A 25,205-nucleotide genomic window follows, 5' to 3' on the forward strand; every position below is an offset into this window, starting at 1 on the left:
AGTCTGCCCACAGTGGGCTTCAGCCCCAACGTCCTGTTGGATAACACATGGTTAGTCTGCCCACAGTGGGCTTCAGCCCCGATGTCCTGTTGGATAACATGTTTACTCTGCCCACAGTGGGCTTTAGCCCCGATGTCCTGTTGGATAACATTTGCTCTGCCCACAGTGGGCTTCAGCCCTGACGTCCTGTTGGATAACACATGTTTACTCTGGCTCACAGTGGGGTGTTGTTGTTGCTCTTTTTGTTGTCACACTTGAAAATTCATGAGCCTTGTATAATTTATACTTCTAGCTACTTCTGAAAAACAACCAGAGCCAGCCACAGTGAACCCACATGCCCACCTGGGTGAAGCCAGGCTATAGCTGGGTCCCCTGCCCCTTGGGGTGTCTCTCCCTGGCTCCTGCACTCATCCATGTGACCTGCTTACTGATGAGGGTTAGTCAGGTTTTGATATTGGACCAGCGTTTAGACTAGATATTCAAATTAACTCATTAGGATATGTTCACAGGTTTTTTGTTAAATTGAGGTGTGACTGACATATATTATTACATTAGTTTCAGAACCACAACTGTTTGATCTTTACATGCATCGTGAAATGATCACTGTTATAACTCTAGTTAAAAACCCATCACCTTAGCTTGAAAAAAATTTTTTTTTCTTGCGAGAGGACTTTTAAAATCTACTCTGTTAGCAAGCTATCGAATATGCAATACAGTATCATTAACTCTAAACACCATGTGGTACATACCTCCCATGACATCGGTGTTAGGACTGGAAGGTTGTACCTTTTGACCCCCTTTGCTCATTTCTCCCAGTCCCCCATCCCCGCCCACCCTCTGGCCAATCCTACCCATCTTTTCTCGGTAAGAACTTGAGGGTTTTGTGTGGTTTGGTTTTGTTTTAGTTTCCACAAATATGATATCACATGGTATTCATCCTTCTGACTCATTTCACTTAGAAAAATATGTAGGAAGTTCATCCATCTTGTTGCAAATGGTGAGATTTCATTTTTATGGATGATTATTTTCTGGTGTGTGTGTGTGTGTGTGTGTATGTTTATATATATATATATATATATATATATATATATATATATAGTTTTCCGGGTGGCTCAGTGGTAAAGAATCCATCTGCCATCACAGGAGACACAGGAGAATGGGTTCAATCCTTGGGTCAGAAAGATCCCTGGAGTTGGAAATGGCAGCCCATTCCAGTATTCTTGCCTGGAAAATTCCATGGACAGAGGAGCCTGGCGGACCACAGTCCATGGGGTCATAGAGAGTCAGACATGGGTGAGCACACGTGTGTGTGCGTGTGCACACACACACACACAGGGAGAGAGTAGTTTTTATCTGTTCAGGGGCATATGCATTGTCTCTGTCTCTTCAATATTATGAATATTATCAATAATGCTGCAGTACACATAGGGGTCCATGTATCTTTTCAGTATATGTTATAATAAGTGTTTTTGTTTCCTTCGATAAATACCCAGACATGGAGTTGCAGGGTCATCTGACAGTTCTAGTTTTAATTTTTCTCAGAAACTCCATACTGTTTTCCCTAGTGGCTGCATCAGTTTACATTCCCACCAGCAGTGCACAAGCGTTCCCCTTTCTCCACATCTTTGCCACCACTTGTTATTTCTTTTCTTTTGATAATAGCCATTCTGACAGGTCTGAAGTAATGTCTCCCTCTGGTTCTGATTTGCATTTCCTTGAAGATTAGTGATACTGAGTATATCTTCATTTTTTAAATTTTCATTTGCCTGTTGGCCATCTCTATGTCCTCTCTGGAAAAAAAAAATGTCTATTCAGATTCCCTGCCCATATTTTAATTGAACTCTTTGCTTCTTTGTGATTGAGTTGTGTGACTTCATGGTATATTTTAGATATTGGCTCCTTATCAGACATATGGTTGGCAAATATTTTCTCCCATTCGGTGCATTGCTTTTTCATTTTGATGATTTCCTTTCCTGTGCAGAAGCTTATCAGTTTGAGCAATCTCACTGATTTACTTTTGCTTTTGTTGCCTTTACTTTTAGCGTCAAATCTAAAAAATCATCACCAAGACCAACATCAAGGAGTTACTGCCTGTGTTTTCTTCTAGGAGTGTTGCGGTTTTAGGTCTTACATTCAGATCTTTAATCCGCTTTGAGTTAAACTCTGCATCTGGTGTAAATAATTGTCCAGTTGCATTCTTCTGCATGTGGCTGTTCAGTTGTCCTGACACCATTTATTGAAGGGACTGTCCTTGCCCCATCAAGGCTATAGTCAGGGCTCCTTTGTCGGAAGTCAGTGCACCGCACGTGTGTGGGCTCACTCTGGCTCTCTGTCCTGTTCCATTGATCGGGATGTCTGGTTTTGTGTCACTGTTATACCGTTTTGATTACTGTAGCTTTGTAATATACTTTGAAATTGGAGAGCATAAGGCCTCTAGCTTTTTTGTCCTTTCTCAAAACTGCTTTTGCTACTGGGGGTCTTTTTCGGTTCCACACAAAGTCTAGGATTGTTTATCCTATTTCTGTGAAAAATGCCACTGGAATTTTGATAGGTAGTACACTGAATCTGTAGACTGCTCTGGGTTTTATAGCACAGTTTAGTGATGTTCATTCTTCTAATCCACAAATACAGAAGGTGTTTCAATTTATTTGGTCATCTTCAATTCTTTTCATGAGTTTCTTATAATACAGGTTTTTTACTTCCTTCATGAAATGTATTCCTAGACATTTTATTCTTAAAGATGACATTACAAATGGGATTGCTTTCTTCATTTTTCTTTCTGATACTTCATTATTAGTTTTTAGAAATCAACAGATTTTTGTAAATTGATTTCATATCCTGCAACTTTATTGAATTTTTAAGCTAGTTTTAAAATTTTAACTAGTTTTTTTTTTTGTAGAGTCTAAGGTTTTCAATATATAATGTCATGTTATCTCCAAGTAGTGACAGTTTTACATCTTTTCCAGTTTAAATTCCTTTTATTTCTTTCTCTTGGTTAATTTCTCTGGCCAGGAATTCCAATATGATGTTGAATAAAAACAGTAAAAATGGACACCCCTGTCTTGTTCCTGATATTAGAACAAAAGCTTTCAGTTTTTAATGTAAATTGTTACAACCACTATGGGTATTAGCTGCAGGATTGTCATATATGGCTGTTTTTGTTGAGGGATATGTTTACAGTATTAACAGGGGGAAATTTTTGCTCACCAGGGAGTTTAGTACAAATAATAAATCGTTATGTTGTGTACTTGATCCTAATGTGTGTCCGTTATGTTGTTGTTCAATCACTGCCGTGTCTAACTCTGTGACTCCATGGACTGTAGCACGCTCAACTCCTCTCTCCTCCATTATCTCCCAGAGTTTGCTCAGATTCATGTCTGTTGAGATGGTGATGCTATCTGACCATCTCATCCTCTGCTGCCTCCTTATCCTTTTGCCTTCAATCTTTCCCAGCATCAGGGTCTTTTCCAGTGAGTTGGCTCTTTGCATCAGTTGGCCAAAGTATCAGAGCTTCAACTTCAGCATCAGTCCTTCCAATGAATATTCAGGACTGATTTCTTTTAGGATGGACTGATTTTATCTCCTTGCAGTCAAGCAGACTCTCAAATGTCTTCTCCAACACCAAACGTTTCGAAAGCATCAATTCTTTGGCACTCAGCCTTCCCTATGGTCCATCTCTCACATATATACATGATGTTCAAGCTGGTTTTAGAAAAGGCAGAGGAACCAGAGATCAAATTGCCAACATCCGCTGGATCATGGAAAAAGCAAGAGAGTTCCAAAAAAACATCTATTTCTGCTTTATTGACTATGCCAAAGCCTTTGACTGTGTGGATCACAATAAACTGTGGAAAATTCTGAAAGAGATGGGAATACCAGACCACCTCACCTGCCTCTTGAGAAATCTGTATGCAGGCCAGGAAGCAACAATTAGAACTGGACATGGAACAACAGACTGGTTCCAAATAGGAAAAGGAGTATGTCAAGGCTGTATATTGTCACCCTGCTTATTTAACTTCTATGCAGAGTACATCATGAGAAATGCTGGACTGGAAGAAATACAAGTTGGAATCAAGATTGCCGGGAGAAATATCAATAAGCTCAGATATGCAGATGACACCACCCTTATGGCAGAAAGTGAAGAAGAACTAAAAAGCCTCTTGATGAAAGTAAAAGAGGAGAGTGAAAAAGTTGGCTTAAAGCTCAACATTCAGAAAACGAAGATCATGGCATCTGGTCCCATCACTTCATGGGAAATAGATGGGGAAACAGTGGAAACAGTGTCAGACTTTATTTTTTGGGCTCCAAAATCACTGCAGATGGTGATTGCATCCATGAAATTAAAAGACGCTTACTCCTTGGAAGAAAAGTTATGACCAACCTAGAGAGTGTATTCAAAAGCAGAGACATTACTTTGCCAACTAAGGTCCATCTAGTCAAGGCTATGGTTTTTCCAGTAGTCATGTATGGATGTGAGAGTTGGACTGTGAAGAAGGCTGAGCGCCAAAGAATTGATGCTTTTGAGCTGTGGTGTTGGAGAAGACTCTTGAGAGTCCCTTGGACTGCAAGGAGATTCAACCAGTCCATTCTAAAGGAGATCAACCCTGGGATTTCTTTGGAAGGAATGATGCTAAAGCTGAAACTCCAGTACTTGGGCCACCTCATGCGAAGAGTTGACTCATTGGAAAAGACTTTGATGCTGGGAGGGATTGGGGGCGGGAGGAGAAAGGGATGACCGAGGATGAGATGGCTGGATGGCATCACTGACTTGATGGACGCGAGTCTGAGTGAACTCTGGGAGTTGGTGATGGACAGGGAGGCCTGGTGTGCTGCGATTCATGGGGTCACAAAGAGTTGGACACGACTGAGCGACTGAACTGAAACTGAAACTGGAAAACCATAGCTTTGACTGTACAGACCTTTGTCAGCAGAGTGATGTCTCTGGCTTTTTAATATGCTTTCTAGGTTTGGCAATTATGCCTTGATTTAAAAAAATGGAATATAGTGGCTATTTTGTGTTTAAATACATTTATACTTTGAATAATGTTATTCAACCTTACGTAAGACACAGCAGCCATATATATAATTGAAACACTTTGCTGTACACATGAAAATAACACAATATTGTACACTAACTATATTCCAAGATAAAATAAACGTTAAATTTAAGAAAATAAAAAGACACAGCAGACAGTCAAGTGGAAGGTAATCTTAAGGTGTAGAAAAGACATTTTAGGAGGAATGTGCTCTGTATAAATACTCATGACACCTTATTGACCAATTCTGCCCTTACAACGACTGAAATGGAAAAATACATGTGCACATGTGTGTATATGTGTGTATATTTATGTTTGTATGTAAGGATTTGGAGTATTGTGTCAGCATAAATGATAATTAGAAGCTGCATCTTCATTCACTCTCAGGTTTGGTTTAGTACACCTCCAGAGCTGCTCATCAAATCTTGTGGGAGGTGTGCGTGTTTAGAATTATCTTTGGCTGCATTCCTCCCCCTCTTTGGTGATAATAAAGTTTGATCAGGGTATGTGAGTGTTGGATGCATTTTCAAAACAGATTTTCTTTTAGTAATCAATTATCATAAAGTATTAAAAAGATTCAGGAAAATCCCTTTGTAATTTTGTCATTGAAAAGGATAAGGATTAGATTTGTTGCCATATATATATATATACATATATACACACATACACATATTCACATACGAACAGGACTTTGGCTTCTGGTATAACAGGTTTGGTGAATTTTACAGGATCCTCTATAATAAGTTTTTGTTGTGTGATGTATAGCTGACAGAGTAACAAGAATATTCCAATTTGAAACTGAGTTATCTCCTCAAGCAAAATATTCTTAAGAGCAAAACATTTGAAAAAGTTGATCTAGGGTAGAATTGAATTTATTTGACATTTTCTAGTTGCCTAGATATCATTTTCTACCTTTATAAATAGACAGTTTTTTATCTTTAACAATTGTTTAATTTCTCTGGTTAGTATTGTGTGTGTTAGTATATAAAGAACCATTAATGATCTGTCTCTTCTCAAAAACCCACTATTACTTGTGGGTTCAAGGCGGCTCTTACAAGTAGTAGAATCCACTTAAAGACACTGATAGCAAGAGTCTCCTGAGGCTGGAGCCAGACATTGACCCTGAACTTCTGTACGTGCAGCCTCAAGAGACATTAACTAAGGTTGTCCTACTTCTTCAGTAAATTTGAGTTCTTTGAAAAGAGCATTCAATTTATAACACGGTCTCTGTGTCTTGATTTACCGCTTATTTTCTTTTGCTGTTTTACCATTTCTATATTTGATGACATGATCATTTCTGTATTTGATGTCCTGATAATGCTGAAATGTGTCCTACATTTTATTAGCTACCCAGCAGTTAAACTGACTACTATAGTCACACTGAAGAAATCCCGTGGAGTCCGTCAGGACGTGGCTAAAGGTGCACGTATCTTAAGTAACGTAAAAGGTGCATCTTAAGTAACGTAAAATCTGTACCCAAGCATCTTTGTCCTGAATTGCAGCGAGTTTTGCTAGAAAGGGGCTTTACTACCTGGGTGCAGTCTTTCTGATTACACACACGTAGACTGCCTCTCCCACTTAGGCCAGACGTGTTAAAAGGCAGAAAATAGTCCACAAGGCAGTTCTGCTCTGCTCTGCTGTGCTACCCGGGGAACAGTCTGACTCTGCCATTTCCTCATTTGGAAGATGAGTTGTTTGATAGCATCTCATCCCGCTTTTCCCGTCTTAAAGTAAATGACATGAGTCTAATAAGTCCAAATCTCTCTTTTTAAAAAAAATGCTCTGACTCCTTCATACTGTTATTTTGCGCCTATTGCAGTTTTGGTTTTATGTCTTAAGAGATGCACTTGTGTTTTCTTACATTATAAACATCTTACTCAAAATTAAGAAGCTAGAGATGTGAGGTAGTTTTTTCTTAGGTTAGTTGTCTCAGTGGAACAACTTGATTACAAAAAGTTTAATGTGTTGATACCAGAGCTGGAGCCTGGTGAGGCGGTCTTATATGCTGTCTTGTCTATGATTGTCAAGGCTCTAAAGGAACTTTCTGTCTCCCCCTCCACCACCTCACACACATCAGGGTAACACTCACTAACTGTAAGGCAGAATTATGAGGTGAGACCAATACAAGTTGCCTAAGTCATCGATATGAAAACTCTGAAATTACTCTGAGATAGTTTCCCGTAATTGGGCTTCAGTCTCCCTTCCATTTCTCTTGCTCATTAAGTTGTTATGAAAACTGTTATACCTAGTCCATTAATGAAAAGGTATGAATTGCATCTTAAGTAATGTAAAATCTGTAACCAAGCATTCCAAAGGCAATTTGGAAGTTGTAGTTTCTAAAGTAGTGAAGCTATATGACCATATTTTGAATAAGAAAAATAGACGACGTGATGTAATTTTAGTTTGTCGTATGTTTTACTGTGGTAGAACGTAGCCTGGTATTGTGTGTCATAGTTATGAAAGACTTTTTCTGCTTCATGGGACGTCTCTGTGTATCTCTGACTGCTGCCTGCCCTGTGTCTTTAGCTCACCTGTGTCTTCCTCATTTCTGCAGCACCAACAGGATGAGGAGGGCCCTGGGAGCCGCTGGCCGACTCAGTCAAGCCTTTTGGCTTTTGTCATTTGCTGAATTACAAATGTAGAACAGGATGAAGAGAGTAATTCCATCTTGTTTTCTCTCCTTCCAGGCTCTGTACAACTCAATCAAGAATGAGAAGCTCGAGTGGGCAGTGTGAGTATGCTGCATGTCAGCCTGTTAGTAAATGGACTGCGTGCTCTTTTCTTACTGTCTTTCTTTGTGCCTCATCAGTGATCCTGGAGAAGGATTAATTGCACAGCCAGTTCTCATTTTACACCACCAGTGTCTTATCTTCTCTGTATAAGACACGTAAACCCTGAGTATTCCTTGTCTTTTTCTTGGTACCAGCATGCTCCTATTCTTATTTTAAACTGTTTGCTATGCCTATCTACAATTAATTATCTTTTTATTTTTTTAAAAAATGGCATTCAGAAAGAAAATACAAGTAAAGTAGGTAAAAAATTCCAAAATTTTTTCCAAAATCTAATACACATGATGTGGGTACCATCCACTTATTCTAATTATCTCCTTCTTATCATCATAGATCAAGATTTTCTAATCCTACTTCCTATGACACTAATTATACCAGGATATTGATACATAAGCTTTGGAGGAGTATAGTACTTGTATGTAATGAAGTCCACAGAAAGAATAGCATTTCCGAAAAGATTTCACACAATTGTGTAAGTTTAGACAATAGTTATAGGAAAGGTGCTGCTGGAAAATTTGTAGGATAATATTCACTTGCATAGGAGGAACCTTGGTGCTCTTTTATTTTATTTTTATTGAAGTATACTTGATGTCCAATATTATATAAATTACAGGTATACAACATAGTGATTCACAGTTTTTAAAGGGTATATTCCGTTCATTGTTATTAAGTTCTGGCTGTATTCCCCATGCTGCACAATATATCCATGTAGCTTACCTTGTACCTCGTGGTTTGTGCCTCTTAATCTTCTCCCCTTGTGTTGTCCCTCCCCGCTTCCCGCTCCTCACTGGTTTGTTTTCTGCATCTATGAATCGGCTTCCTTCTTGCCGTAGTTAGTAGTTTGCTGTATTTTTTAGATTCTGCGTTTAAGTGGAATCACACAGTATTTGTCTTTCTCTCTCTGACTTGTCACTTAGCATACTGCCCCTTCTTGCCGTAGTTAGTAGTTTGCTGTATTTTTTAGATTCCGCATTTAAGTGGAATCACACAGTATTTGTCTTTCTCTCTCTGACTTGTCACTTAGCATACTGCCCTCGCGGTCCATCCATGTTGCTGCAAATGGAAAATTTCATTCTGTATGTGGCTGAGCAGTATTCCATTGTGTATATACATCACATCTTCTTTATCCATTTGTTGATTGATAGACACTTAGGTTGCTTCCATATCTTGGCAGTTGTAAATAGTGCTGCTAGAAACATTGGTGTGCATATATCTTTTTGAATTAGTGCTTTTTCCCCCCAGATATTTACCCAGCAGTGGGATTGCTGAATCATATGGAAGTTCTAGCTTTAGTTTTTGGGGAAATCTCCATACTGTTCTCACAGTGGCAGCTCCAGTTTACATTCCCACCAACAGGGTCTGAGGGCTCCCTTTTCTCCACATCCTCACCAGCATTTGTTCTTTGTGTTCTTTTTGATGACAGCCATTCTCACAGCTGTGAAGTGCTAGCTCATCGTGGTTTTGATTTGCATTTCCCATATGATTACTGATGTTAACCGTTTTTTCTTGTGCATCTTGGCCATTCGCATATTCTCTTTGGAAAAATGTCTATTCAGGTCTTCCATCCATTTTTTTATCATTTGCAAATATTTTCTCCCATTCAATAGGTTGTCTTTGTGTTTTCTGAGTGGTTTGTTTTGATATGCAAAACCTTTTAAGTTTAAAGGCTTCATGTGTTTATTTTTGGTTTTATTTCTTTAACCTTAGGAGATGGATACAAAAAAAATATTGCTATGGTTTATGTCAAAGAATGTTCTGCCTATGTTTTCTTCTAGGAGTTTTATAGTATCTAGTCTTCCATTGAGGTCTTTAATCCCAACGTCGACTTTATTTTTGTATATGGTGTTCAAATGTTCTAATTTCATTCTTTTACATGTAGCTGTCCAGTTTTCACAGCACCACTTATTGAAGGGACTGTCTTTTCTCTATTGTATATTCTTACCTCCTTTGTCATAGATTAACTGACCATAAGTGTGTAGGTTTATTTCTGGGTTTCTGTTGTGTTCCATTGATCTATGTATCTGTTTTTGTGCCAGTACCATACTGTTTTGATTACCGTAGCCTTGTAGTGTAATCTGAAGCCAGGAAGTGTGATTCCCTCGTTCTGTTCTTCTTTCTCAAGATTGTTTTGTCTGTTTGGGCTCTTTCATGTTTCTATATAAACTTTAAAATGCCATGACTATTTTGACAGGATTTACATCGAATCTGTAGATTGTCGTGGGTTCAGTTCAGTTCAGTCACTCAGTCGTGTCCGACTCTTTGCGACTCCATGAATTGCAGCACGCCAGGCCTCCCTGTTCATCACCAACTCCCAGAGTTCACTCAGACTCACGTCCATCGAGTCCGTGATGCCATCCAGCCATCTCATCCTCGGTCGTCCCCTTCTCCTCCTGCCCCCAATCCCTCCCAGCATCAGAGTCTTTTCCAATGAGTCAACTCTTCGCATGAGGTGGCCCAAGTACTGGAGCTTCAGCTTTAGCATCATTCCTTCCAAAGAAATCCCAGGGTTGATCTCCTTCAGAATGGACTTGTTGGATCTCCTTGCAGTCCAAGGGACTCTCAAGAGTCTTCTCCAACACCACAGTTCAAAAGCATCAATTCTTTGGCTCTCAGCCTTCTTCACAGTCCAACTCTCCCATCCATACATGACCACTGGAAAAACCATAGCCTTGACTAGACGGACCTTAGTTGACAAATAGTATGACCATTATAACAGTATTAGTTCTTCCAGTCTAAGAACATGCTGTATCTCTGCATTTATTTGTGGCATCTTCAGTTCCTTTCACCATAGCTCATGATTTTCCAACTACAGGTCTTTTACTTCCTTAGGTAGGTCTATCCATAGGTTTCTAACTGGATTCCATGGAGCCCTAGGGTTCAGGGAGATGTTTCGGGACCTCCCTAGGTGATGTGAGTGAGGGGAAAGGGAAGCATGACAGGGACCCACTTCTACCTCACACAAGCATCACACCTACTTCAAATAACCAAAGTAGCCCCATTTTTATCTTTTTAAAATATAGAGTTCTACTGAATACTACTTTTCTCAAGTAATCTGTACTGAAGAAAAATTTTTTGAAAAGCACATTCCAGTATTCCCATTTCATGTATTAGGTAAATGAAGCCAAGAAGCATTTATTAACAAATCCAGAGTCACAGAGCTAGTGTAGAGACAAAGCTAGGATTTGTTTTTCTAGCAATCCTGGCTCCCTTTGGCAGTACCATGCTGCCTCACTTCTCTGTAGCCACACACTCCTTTTTATTATTATTATTTATTTTTTAATTGAAAGATAATTGCTTTATAGTATTGTATTGTTTTCTGCCATACATAAACCTGAATCAGACAAAGGTATACGTATGTCTGGGCTTTCCTGGTAGCTCAGCTGGTAAAGAATCTGCCTGCAGTGCTGAAGACCTTGGTTCAATTCCTGGGTTGAAAAGACCCCCTGGAGAAGAAGGGATAGGCTACCCACTCCAGTATACATCTGCTTCCCCGGTGGCTCAGATGGTAAAGAATCCGCCTGCAAGGTGGGAGACCTGGGTTCAGTCCCTGCTCCCTGGAGGAGGGCATGGCTACCCACTCCAGTATTCTTGCCTGGAGAATCCCTTGGACAGAGGAGCCTGGCGGGCTACAGTCCATGGGGTCGCGAAGAGTCGTCCACGACTGAGCAAGTAAGCACAGCACAGCACATACATATGTCTCCTCCCTCTCGAACCTCCCTCCCACTTCCCACCCCCTCCCACCCCTCTAGGTTGTCACAGAGCACCAGTTTGAGCTCCCTGCATTATACAGCAAATTCCCACTGGCCGTCTGTTTTACATACAATAATGCATACGTTTCAGTGCTCCTCTCTCAATTTGCCTCGCCCTCTCCTTCCTCCACTGTGTCCACAGGTCTGTCCTGTGTCTGCGTCCCCACTGCTGCCCTGCAAGTAGGCTCAGCAGTACCGTCTTTCTAGATTCCACGTTCATGCACGATAATTGTTTTTCTCTTTCTGACTTACTTCACTGTGTTTAATAGGCTCTAGGTTCATCCACCTCATTAGAACTGACTTAAATGCGTTTCTTTTTGTGTCTGTAGCCACATACTCTTAGCAAATCTTTGCTAGGCAGGGATCACATCTGAATGTATATTAAGAGAGATTTATGTTAAATTTATAGTCTCATGAAATGCTTCTAGAATTACTGGCCATTCATCTATTCCACAAATAACCTTTGAAGCAGCTGTTTCTGTGCCTGGCCCTGTGGTAAAACCTAGATACACATTTGAGAAAGACAGAGGTTCTCTAGCTAATAAGAACGTAACATGGGAGCAACTGAAGTGGGTGGACTGTACCCAGACGACACATAAAAGCAGTGGTGAGGGATACAGTCAGCCAGGTACCCGTGGAAGGCCTCGGCGCCCTCCTGCAGGACAATCACTGTTTCTTCCCCACTTCCTTTGTTAGGTTGTTCTTAATTCATAAAGCTTCTTTGTACTAGGTAGTATGCTGGAAATTTACAGAAAAAAAAGGCATTAAGACATTTTCCTTGGCCTTAAGCAATCTTACAGTCTAATAGACAAGCATGTATTTGTTTTTATTTATTGACTTATTTTTTTAAACAAGGGGTAGTTACTCTTTCTGATTTGGATGGGATGGTAAGGTGAGTTGAAGTGGATAAGAGGCACTTATAACTTAAGTTAGAATTGCTTAAAATTTAGCTACCAATGGACCATCAGAGAATATAGCAATTAATAGAAAAGGGAAAATAAAATAAGTGCAGTATCATTCAGAAGGAAAATTAATGGTCTTCTACTTTGGACCTTCATATGTACTGCTCTTATTGTATTTAGGATTAAATACAATATTTAATTGTAAGAAGCATTAAAAATTCATGTATCCAGCTTCGTTGTTAGAACACACAGAAGAATTAAATGTAAATAATATACTTTGGGGCCCTTCACTCTCCTGCTTCTCCCAGTGTCTGGGTTGCAGCAGCACTGACCTTGCTTTCATTATGTATAGCTGTTCTTTAGCTCTGAATAAGCATTTTTACAACCTTGTATCATGGGATAATCTGTGCTATTTTATGTTACTCTATAACTCAATTTACCAGAACAGTTCAATGCCTTTGTTTTTGCTTATAAATTAAATTGTTTTCTGTCTACCCTCCTATATCGGATTATCCTGGCTGACACGTGATGTCCTGGCACATGGACCTTTCTGTCTGTCGGATCCTGTGTTATGGAAGCCTTCAGCTTTCAGAAGTGTGGTTTTAAATACCAGTAGGCCATTGTTTGGGCTCTTTATCATTTTGTAAATGAACTTTAGTTTGGCTAGTGTTCTCTTCATGCATCCCAGCCTTGTCATGGAAGAGGGGCTTGTGTAACTCCATGAAGCACTGAGCCGTGCTGTGCTGGGCCACCAAGTTGGGATGGTCATAGTTTAGAGTTCTGACGAAACATGGTCCATTGGAGAAGGAAATGGCAGCCCACTCTAGTATTCTTGCCTGGAGAGTCCCCATATAGAGGCGCCTGGGGGGCTAGAGTTCATAGCGTCACAAAGACGGATGTAACTGAAGCAACTTAGCACCCACACCCCAATAAGAAAGAAGTGACTGGGCCAAGGAGGGAATCAGCTGTGGATGTATCTGGTGGTGAAGGTAAAATCCAGTGCTGTAAAGAGCAATACTTCAACCACTGATGCCACTGAAGCTGAAGTTGAATGGTTATATGAAGACCTTCTAGAACTAACATGAACAGAAGATGTCCTTTTCATCACAGGGGATTGGAATGAAAAAGTAGGAACTTAAGAGCTACTTGGAATAACAGGCAAGTTTGACCTTGAGTACCAAATGAAGCAGGACAAAGGCTAACAGTTTAGTCAAGTGAACACGTTGGTCATAGCAAGCACCCTTTTCCAACCACACAAGAGATGACCTCTACATATGGACATCACCAGATGGTCAATACTGAAATCAGATTGATTATATTCTTTGTAGCCAAAGATGGAGAAGGTGTATACAGTCAGCAAAAACAAGACCTGGAGCTGACTGTGGCTCAGATCACGAGCTCCTGAGTGCAAAATTCAGGCTCAAATTGAATAACATAGGGAAAACCACTAGGCCATTTGGGTATGACCTAAATCAAATCCCTTATGATTATACAGTGGAAGTGATTAATAGATTCAAGGAATTAGATCTGATAGAGCTCCTGAAGAACTGTGAGTGGAGGTTAGTAACATCGTGCAGGAGGCAGTCACCAGAACCATCCCAAAGAAAAAGAAATGCAAGAAGGCAAAATGGTTGTCTGAGGAGGCTTTCCAAATAACTGAAGAAAGAAGTGAAGCAAAAGGCAAGGGAGAAAGGCAAACATATACTCAACTGAATGCAGAGTTCCAGAGTATACCAAGGAGAGATAAGAAGGGCTTCTTAAAAGAACAATGCAAAGACATAGAGGTTAACAATAGAATGGGAAAGGTTAACGATCTCTTTAAGAAAACTGGAGATATCAAGGGAATTTTTCATGCAAGGATGGGCATGATAAAGGACAGAAATTGTAAGGACCTTGCTTCAGTTTTTGAGTAATGCTCAAAATTCTCCAGGCCTGGCTTCAGCAATACATGAACCGTGAACTTCCAGATGTTCAAGCTGGTTTTAGAAAAGGCAGAGGAACCAGAGATCAAATTGCCAACATCCGCTGGGTCATGGAAAAAGCAAGAGAGTTCCAGAAAAACATCTATTTCTGCTTTCTTGACTATACCAAAGCCTTTGACTGTGTGGACCACAATAAACTGTGGAAAATTCTGAAAGAGATGGGAATACCAGACCACCTGACCTACCTCTTGAGAAACCTATATGCAGGCCAGGAAGCAGCAGTTAGAACTGGACATGGAACAACAGACTGGTTCCAAATAGGAAAAGGAGTATGTCAAGGCTGTATATTGTCACCCTGCTTATTTAACTTATATGCAGAGTACATCATGAGAAACACTGGGCTGGAAGAAGCACAAGTTGGAATCAAGATTGCCGGGAGAAATATCAATCACCTCAGATATGCAGATGACACCACCCTTATGGCAGAAAGTGAAGAGGAACTAAAAAGCCTCTTGATGAAAGTGAAAGAGGAGAGTGAAAAAGTTGGCTTAAAGCTCCACATTCCGAAAATGAAGATCATGACACCTGGTCCCATCACTTCATGGGAAATAGATGGGGAAACAGTGGAAACAGTGTCAGACTTTATTTTTGGGGCTCCAAAATCACTGCAGATGGTGACTGCAGCCATGAAATTAAAAGACGATTACTCCTTGGAAGGAAAGTTGTGACCAACCTAGATAGCATATTGAAAAGCAGAGACATTACTTTGCCAACAAAGGTCCGTCTAGTCAAGGCTGTGGTTTTTCTAGTGGTCATGTATGGATGTGAAAGTTGGACTGTGAAGAAAGCTGAGCGCCGAAGAATTGATGCTTTTGAACTGTGGTGTTGGAGAATACTCTTGAGAGTCCCTTGGACTGCAAGGAGATCCAACCAGTCCATTCTAAAGGAGATCAGCCCTGGGATTTCTTTGGAAGGAATGATGCTAAAGCTGAAACTCCAATACTTTGGCCACCTCATGCGAAGAGTTGACTCATTGGTAAAGACTCTGATGCTGGGAGGGATTGGGGGCAGAAGAAGAAGGTCACGACAGAGGATGAGATGACTGGATGCATTGCCGACTCGATGGACATGAGTCTGAGTAGACTCCGAGAGTTGGTGATGGACAGGGAGGCCTGGCGTGCTTCAATTCATGGGGTCACAAAGAGTTGGACACAACTGAGCAACTGAACTGAACTGAAGCAGAGAAGATTAAGAAGAGGTGAAAGAATACACAGAAGAACTATATGAGAAAGATCTTAATAACCTGGATAACAATAGTGTGGTCCCTCACCTAGAGCCTGACATCCTGGAGTGTGAAGGCAAATTGGCCTTAAGAAACATCACTACAAACAAGGCTAGTGGAGGTGATAGAATTCTAGTTGAGCTATTTCAAATCCTAAGAGATGATGCTGTTAAAGTGCTGCATTCAATAAGCCAGCAAATAAGGAAAATGCAGCAGTGGTCATAGGACTAGTAAAGATCAGGTTTCATTCCAGTCCTGAAAGAAGGGCAGTGCCAAAGATGGTCAAACTACTGTACACTTGTGCTCATTACACATGATGGTAAGGTTATGCTCAAAATCCTTCAAGCTAGGCTTCAGCAGTAGGTGAACCGAGACCTTTCAGATGTACAAGCAGTGTTTCAAAGAGGCCGAGGAACCAGAGACCAAATTGCCAACATTTGTTGGATTATGGAGATAACAAGGGAGTTCCAGAAAAACGTCTGCTTCATTGACTACCATAAAGCCTTTGACTGTGTAGATCACAACAAACTGTGGAAAACTCTTAAAAAAAAAAAAAAAAGAAAAAAGGATAGGAGTACCAGACCACCATACCTGCCTCCTGAGAAACCTGTCTGCGGATCAAGAAGCAATAGTTAGAACCGGACGTGGAACAGCAAACTGGTTCAAAATTGGGAAAGGAGTACATTAAGACTGTAGATTGTCACCCTGCTTATTTCACGTATATGCAGAGTACATCATGAGAAATGCTGGGCTGGATGAATCACAAGCTGGAATCAAGATTGCTGTGAGAAATACCAACAACCTCAGGTATGCAGATGATTCCACTTTAAGGGAAGAATGTGGAGAGGAACTAAAGAGCCTCTTGATGAAGGTGAAAGAGGAGAGTGAAAAAACTGACTTGAAATTCAACATTCAGAATCTAAGATCATGCATCCGGTCCCATCACTCCATGGCAAACAGAAGAGGAAAAAGATAAAACAGTGACAGATTTTCTTTTCTTGGGGCCCATCAATTGGTCACACTTACATGCCTAACTGGAGAATACGGATCATGCTGGAATCTTAATAGTAATTCTAATGTTAATATTAGGTGGAACTCACAAATTTAGAAGATAATCTATGTGAGCATTAGGTAAAAGTATAAAGGATGTTATTGGTTTGATTGTTCTGTTTAGAAGTTCAGTGAAAATGCTTTGAGTATAAGATAAGGAACAAAACAACAGCAATGTCTTAGTTATAAAAAGGTGATTATTAACTTGAATTAAAATTTGAGCTGAAGAGTTGATTTTGCTTAAAAATTTGTTGGCTAAAAATGATACTGAATGTGAATCCCGGATTTTGATATTTAAAGGAAGATTTCAGGGTGTAGAATTAAGGAAAGTTCTCTCACTTAACTTTTTGAAGTATAATTTTATGAAGAATCTGAATCATAGCTCACGCTTAGCATTTAATCTATATGTAGCTATTTTTCTCAGCCAGCTCAAATATGTTGAACTCAGGTAGATAGGAAACTGGACACATTGTCACCCAACTTTAGCTTTAAAATTAAGAGCAAGTTTAAAAAAAAAAAAAAAGATGTCAGCTTTCTGTGTAAGTGGCATCTCAATGATGAGATTGAGATGGATACTTAGAATTTTTAAGACTTCTATTCTTATAACAGCTTTAATATCCAGAAAAACAAGATGAAAGCAATATAATTTACAAATATTATCTTTAACTGCAGAATATGCTGAGCAAACAGATTGGAGAGCAAATGGACTGTGGCTATAATGTCAGTAGCCCACTCATTCCAAAGTAACTTTAAATCCCTGAGATACAAAAAATTATAGAGGCTGGGATATAAGGAAAGTTTTTTTCCTAATATGCTGATGATTTAGAATTTTATATCATCTATATCAATTGCTAAGCCTTTGCTTAGAAGGAAATGTAATAAATATAATTTCTACATGAATATGCACACAATGGCTAACATAGTACCTGGGACATTTTAGACCATAGTTGTTTGGATTCTTCTGAGCATTTTGTATGTGTACATGGTAATATACACAAAAACCTACATTTTCCTAGGTGAAAAATTTAGCCTGATCAGTAATGAGGAAGTTATTTTTAGTTTCCCATTAAAATTTTGATAATACATCTTTTGAAAACATCTAACATCAGTCTTGACCCCAGTATACTTCCAACTATGTTTTTTTTTTTAACTGTATTTTTAATCTGCAGTTAATTTTTTCTCAGTTTGGAAAGCATGCTATAGCAATTGTACATGTAGTCGAATCCTTTATTTCAGAAAACCTACCTCCTCCTCCCATCTGGCAGCATTCTTGTTAGTGTTAAAGGGCTAATGATGGAGCTTGACATTTTTAATAAAAGCATATTCTCTTTTTTACAGGTAAGATATCTGTGTCAGAATAAGGTAATTTTAGAAAACAAAATATATTTCCTGTTTTCATCAGAATTTTAAAATTGAACTTTTTTTTTTTTTGGTCAGTGACAAAGACAGGTCCATTTAAACTCACCCTGCCTGTGCCACATAATGTAAATTAGAAGCCCCATGACAAGTCAGCACAGTTTTTATAATATTATTCTTCACTTTATTTTCCAGCAGTCACTTGATCACAGTATTGGGTTTATATTCAACTTAACGTTCTGTGCCCGCGCTCCACCTCTATATTCATTTTCTAGGAATGGACTTACTGAGGTGTAACTTTGTTGTTCAGTCACTCAGTCACGTTTAACTCTGCGCCCCTGTGGACCGCAGCACACAGGCTTTCCTGTCCTTCACCACCTTCCAGAGTTTGCTCAAACGCATGGTCCATTGTGTTGGTAATGGCATCCAACCATCTTGTCCTCGGTCGCTGCCTTCTCTTGCTGTGCTCAGTCTTGCCCAGCATCAGGGTCTTTTCCAGTGAGTCAGCTCTTCCCATCAGGTGGCCGAAGCACTGGAGCTTCAGCTTCAGCGTCAGTCCTTCTAATGAATATTCAGGGTTGATTTCCTTTAGGACTGACTGGTTTGATCTCCAGTATAACTTATATACTGTAAAATTCATCCATTTAAGTGTCTGATTTCATGGCTTTTTATAAATTTACAGAGCTGTATGATAATCACCACAGTTCATCACCCCCACTAGACTCCATACAGATTCTTTTTGCTTATTATTCAGCATGTTTGATATGAACTCTTCCCTTCTGGCTGGTCCTACACTGGTTTATGCTCACCTCTATCAAAGTCTGTATTATAAGACTCCTTTTTATAAAAACTTACTACCCATTATCATTTGTATTTTTCCCCTTGCTGGACTATAAGTCCTTCAAAGGGCCTTAATCATTCTGATCTTCTCACTGCCTAGCACACTGCCTGGCAGGCAAAGCCTCCTTGTAATCATTTCTGAGCTGGCAGGGACTCCCTCCTGGAGACAAGCAAGGGCTTGGCTGCTCACTGCCTTCTGTGCTCAACAGGCATCCCGGTAGATGGGGACTTTCAAATCTTTTTAATCAGGGAGGCCCCCCATTACCTGCCCATGAGAGGCTGACCTGTCTGAATCTTGATTTTTCACTGCGTTGATAACCTGTATCTATTTTGGGTGGTTGTGGGATTAAGAAATTAAGTTAGGATGATGTTCATGGTAATGACTAGATGCTCAAGGTGGAGGACCTAATTCATACCCCACTCCTGTTTTCAGTGTTCTGGCAAGAGAAGTATGTACACAAAATACTGAGTTAAATGAAGTGAGTCATCCACTTTATAACCCTAAGTTCAAGGCACCCTAGAAAGTTAGATTGGAAAATGCAGTGGGGATCTGAGTGACTGCCGGACGTGCTAGGCTCAGCACCCCCTAACCTGAATGTAGGCTGAGAAACCAGAACTGAAGGAGCAGAGACAAGCCCGACCCTCTGGGTTTGCTGAGGGATGCTCGGGGTGGGCACTGAGAAGCACAGTGAAGTTCACAGTTCCCAGGCACAGGCCGTTAAAGACCGAGACCAAATCCCAGATCTGTGGAATGCTTCCCTTCCCCACGAGAGCCCTGTTTGTAGCAGTCGCTTTTACTCAGTACATTGATTCTGACTTTCAAGAGAAAATTACAAGCCATACTGAAAGGTGCATGGTTTGGAAAGACAGAGCCATCATCAAAACCAGACTCAGACATGGCTCGAAATTTGGAATCATCAGACCAGGAACTTAAAACAACGATTACTATGCCATGGGCTCTAATGAATACAGTAGACAGCATGCAGCAAAGAAATGGAAATCTAAGAAGAATCAAAAAGAAATGCCGGGGATCAAAAACGCTGTAACAGAAGTAAAGAACGCTTCTGATGAGCTCATTAGTAGACTGGTCACATCTGAGAAAAGACTCTCTGTGAGCTGAAGAATATGTCAATAAAAACTTCAAAAACAGAAAGGCAAAGAGAAAAAACACTTGGAAGAGGAGAAGGAACAAAATATCCAAGAACTCTGGGACAACTTCAGAAGATTACAAACATGCACATGATGAGTGCCAGAAAGGGGAGAGAGAGACACACACACACGGCCTGGGGAAGAGGGACCAGGAAATACCTGAAGCAGCAATGACCGAGAATTCTCCCCAAGTTAAGGTCAGACACCAAGCCATCAATCCAGGAAACCGAGAAAACCAAGCAGGGTAAAAATTGCAGCTGAGGGAAAAAAAAAATGTACAGCCAGGCATTTCATTTACATCCTGCAGAAAATCAAAGATAAGGAGAAAAGTCTTGAAAGAAGCTGGATGAGAAAAGCACCTTACCTTTGAAGGAACAAGCCCAAGAACCTCTGACTCAGACTATGTAAACAGAGAGTATAGTGAGACATTTAAAGTGTTGAGAGAAAACCTCACCAACCGAAAACTCTGTGTTCTGAAAAATTACAAACTCAAAAAGACGCATGCTGCCCACTGTGCGTAGCAGCACTGTTCACAGTAGTCAAGACATGGATACAGACTGAGTGTACATCAACAGATGAACGGGTAAAGATGTGACACACACGTGTACAAACATGCACACTGGAATAGTACTCAGGCATAAAAAGAAGGAAATTTTGCCACTGGCAACCACCTGAAAGGACTTGGAGGGTACTGTGCTCAGTAAAATAAGTCATACAGAGAAAGGAAAACGCTATGTGATATGACTTATATGTGGAATCTTAAAAAAGAAGCAAACTAGTCAATATAACAATCGCAACCGCAACAAGACAGTCACAGAGAGAACCACCTAGCATTTAGCAGTGGGGAGAGAGAAGCAGGGAGGGGCAGCAGGGCTAAGAGGCACAGACTACTCCATATAAAATAAGCTACGAGAAACACGGTGCAGCATGGGGGGTATAAGCAGTGTTTTATGATAACTATAAACGGAGTATAACCTTTCAAATTGTGAATCACTATATTGTACACCTGTAACTTACATAATGTTATACATTAACTATACGTCAATGAAAAAGAAGTAAGGACGTCATCCAGATGGCAGCACAGGTTGTTCCCGACTTTACTCCCCCTCCTAAGAACAACAAGTAACAAAAAAAGACACCCCTGAGAGATTCCTGGAGCAGAGAGGAGCTGGAAGCACCCCTGGACCCCAGAGTCAAAGCAGCCGGCACCAGGAGGGCAGGAGGAGAGCTGCGTGCTGACTGCATGGCCCCTTCCCCAGGCCAGTGCCCCCCGCCCCACACCGTGCAGAGGGGTCTCCCTTGAGCTTGTGGTTCCCCGCTGTGAGAAGGGGGAACCAGCCGCCAACCAGAACCGCCCCCCCCAACCCCGCACTCAGCACTGTGCGTGTCTTTGTAGGAGTCCCTGCTCTGATCTCGCACTTGGGAGTCACCTGGGAGCCTTGGGGCTTGGTCCTGGGTGTCTGAGACGGGGGCAGGAAGAGGGGCTTGGCAGGCAGTGTTCCTACCTGCGTGACCAATTATTAACCCAACCAGCAGCTGTGCTCATGCTGACCCAAGTCAGTGGCCCAGGCTGACCAGGGCAATTGAGCAGGGTGTAGGTCTGCCTAAACGAGCTCCCCAGTGAGGAGGTTCTGCGGCCCTGGAGCCTGGTTGACTCCAGCCCAGACAGAAGAGCGGAGCCATAGGCATCCCTGTTCCGAGTGTGGCCCCAGCCCCATCTAACAGGAAGGGCTGCTGTGGACTCCTGGAAGGTGCATCACCCAGCAGTGCTCAAGCCGAGAGGAGGGGAAGCAGAGCCGATCGCCCCCTAGAGCCAAAGCTGTCTGGCCAGGGAAGCTGGAGTCAGGACCGCACACGGACTGCATCAGTGGCCTTGGAGCTGTTCTTCTGGCTGAGTTCAGGAAGGGGGACTAATTCATAGCCCCACTTTTTGCCACCTGCAGCTTGCACCCACCCAGCCAGGGAACCTTCCCAGCATGCCCAGGAAGCTGAGCTGCGCATCAGCAGCCCTGTTCACAGTGGTGCTGAACACGGAGCGCACCCCCAGGCTTCCTCCATCTGCAAGGCAAAAGCAGTAAGTTCACCTAACTAGGATGTCAGGGCACACCCTGGACGGATTCAGGGTCCCCAACAGGGAGGCTTGCAGACCCTGGGTCCCATCCAGGCAGGCAGCATCACACTTCCTGATTTCAAGCTATGCTTATAAAGGCAATGCAATGAGGACGGTGTGGCGATGGCATAAAAACAAATAGGTCAACGGACCAGGACTGAGGTCCCAGCAAAAGCCAAGCGCATACGGCCAACTGACACCTTACGAAGGACCCGAGAATACTCGATGGGGAAGAGTCTCTCTAATCTGTGTTGCTGGGGAAATCGGATCTTCACATTCTTTTACAAAGAATAAAACTAGATACCTATCTTATACCACTCACAAAAATTAGGTCAAAGTGGGTTAAAGACTTGAATGTAAGACCTGAAACCATGAAATTCCTAGAAGAAGACATGAGAAAAAGATCTTGATGTGGGTCTTGGCAATGATTTTTTAGATATAACACCTAAAAGACAAGCAACAAAATCAAAAACAAGTGGGAATACATCAAACAAAAAGCTTCTTCACATCAAAAGAAATAACCAACAAAGCGAAAAAGCAAATATAATAAGGTAAATCAACTATACTTCAATTAAAAATAAACTTTAAAAATCAAAGATGCTAGAGTGAAGAACAGAGATTCAGCCACCTTATTTAGTAACTTGTTCTGAAGAGATAGAAGTAAAATAAAGTAAACCCCCCCCCAAAAAAAAGCAACCTGTGAGAGAGGAAATATTGTATTTTTTCTGATAAGGGGTAATATCCAAATATTTAAAGAACCCGTGCAATCCAATAGCAAAAAAACCAAATATTCCAGTTAACAAGTGGGCATAAGACTTGACTAGACATTTTCCCAAAGAAATTGTACTTAAAAGGCCAGCTGGTACACGAGGAGATGCTCAGTACCACTAATCATGAGGGAAATGCAAGACCACAGTGAGAAATCACCTCATGCTTATTAAGGATGCCCATCATCAAAAAGGCACGAGACAATAAATGCTGACAAGGATGTGGGAAAAAGGAAGCCCTTCTGCCCTGTTGGTGGGATTGTAAACTGGTATAGCCACTACGGAAAATAGTACGGAGGTCTCTCAAAAAATTAAAAATAAAGCTACCGTACAATCCAGCAATTTTACTGCTGCGATGATATCCAAAGGAAATGAAAATAATAACTTCAAAAACTATTTGCACTCCCATGTTTGAAGCGGCACTGTCTATGATAGTCAAGACCGGAAACAGCCTAAGTATCCATCCTGGATACGTGGATCAAGTTGTGGAGTACATATAATGGGATGTTATGCAGCCACAAAAAAAATGAGAAAATCCTGTCATTTGTGATAAAACAAGTGGACCTAGAAGACATTATACTAGGTGAAATAAGCCTGTCATAGAAAGACAAATGCTTTCCACTGATAACACGGTGGAAAGAGTCCTCCAATTCATAGAGACAGAAAGTGGGATAGTGGCTGCCAGTGTTTGGGGTAGGGGGAATGAGAAGTTGCTAATTTAATAAGTTTAGAATTTCAGTTTGAATGACAAAAATTTCTGGAGCTTACCTTTATTGTCCAGCTCCAATATCATAGTCTTCATGATTGTTTCTGAATGAATTCAAGTTAAGTAAATATTCCAGTTCTGCTCTGGAGGTTTTTGTTTTCATTTCAGCTATTACTCCCTCCCTTCCTCAGACGCAAACACACATACACATCCACGAAAGTCCTACCAATTTATATTTGAATTCAGAATTTAGATTTCATAAAACTAAGTCCCTTCAAGATAGCTTACTTTTTGAGTTTGGTGCTAGCGTAACAGCTTTGATACACCACTATGCTAAGACTTGCCAAATGGGGTAGTTCAAAATCTGTTCAGTGGCTGGGTCAGTGCAATGATGTTGAGCTCTTGCCAGTTTTAAGAAGCAGTTGTTCCAGTGAAATATAAGACTTGGGTGGACTAGTATGATTCCTTATCTTTTTTGTTTAAAAATAAAAGTCATAAGTAATATAGGATACAGTAAATTTTATCATTTACAGTCGATCTTAGAAAGAACAGAGAAGTAGAATTATCTGCTATCCGCAACAGAGCTTTTGTTGTTCTCAAAATAAATTGCATCTTAAGTCCTGAACTTAGACCACCCAGTGGCACATATGATTACACAGAGGACAGAATGAAGGATGTGTTGGGGAATTTTGTAGGTTGTAAGGTATTGAGATATCTGGTATCTCAGTAGAATATATTCTGCCAGGGTATTTAAATGTACAAAATATTCATATATGAATCATTTGCCTCACAAGTAAGACAGAGAGCCCTGCTATGTCTCTTCTTCTTTTAACAGAATTATTTGTATGTCTTAGTGGTTCACTGTACACAGAAAAGTCCTAGATAGGTGGGCAGTTTTCTGTAGAAATGAGTTCACTCTCCCGACACATTCTTCATCCTGTCCTCTGTGTAATCATGTATGAACCATTGGGTGGTCGAAGTCCAGGACTTAAGATGCAGTTTATTTTGAGAACAACAAAAGCTCTGTTGCTGATAGCAGATAAGTCTATAGAATTCTTTTTATCAGTAAATTGGATTAGTTTATATCTGCTCCGATATACAGGGGAAACAGCCTCCGTTATGGGAAAACACTGAGATTTATGATATCTGTAAAAGCAATAAAACCCTTCAGTGACACAGTAAGGAATAAAGCAAATTCGACTGTAAGGTGCCATGGTCTTTTCATTAACTTCTGTAATATGAAGAATACCTGTTTTGCAGGCTTGAGTACTTTCAGCCCTCATTTTACTGTCGGGGTTTTACTGAGCAGTATTGTGTTGAACATTTCTCAATTATCATTCTCCTGGTTTTGATTTTGGTTTTAATATGTCTTAGGATATACAGCCTCTCTAACAACAGTCTTTCCAAAAGAAATGACATGCATGCCACATAAGTAATTTTAAAAAATTCCAGTAGTTACCTCATAAAAATAAAACAAAAAATATAAAACTAGTTTATTTTATAAATTATTTTTTATTTAGCCCAGTGTATCTAGAATATTATCATGT

General features: G+C 40.6%; 1 protein-coding gene across 1 annotated transcript in view; it reads left to right on the plus strand.

Moving 5' to 3' along the window:
• Nucleotides 1-25,205, plus strand: part of PSD3 (pleckstrin and Sec7 domain containing 3) — a 295,706-nt gene that overhangs the window by 158,564 nt on the left and 111,937 nt on the right. Inside the window, exon 7 of the mRNA XM_040243286.1 lies at nt 7,724-7,767. Coding sequence (XP_040099220.1) covers nt 7,724-7,767 — 44 coding nt within the window. The remainder of the gene's footprint in view (nt 1-7,723; nt 7,768-25,205) is intronic.

Source organism: Oryx dammah, unplaced genomic scaffold (genome assembly GCF_014754425.2).
Source record: "Oryx dammah isolate SB20612 unplaced genomic scaffold, SCBI_Odam_1.1 HiC_scaffold_7, whole genome shotgun sequence".
In the NCBI taxonomy this organism is placed as follows: Eukaryota; Metazoa; Chordata; class Mammalia; order Artiodactyla; family Bovidae; genus Oryx; species Oryx dammah.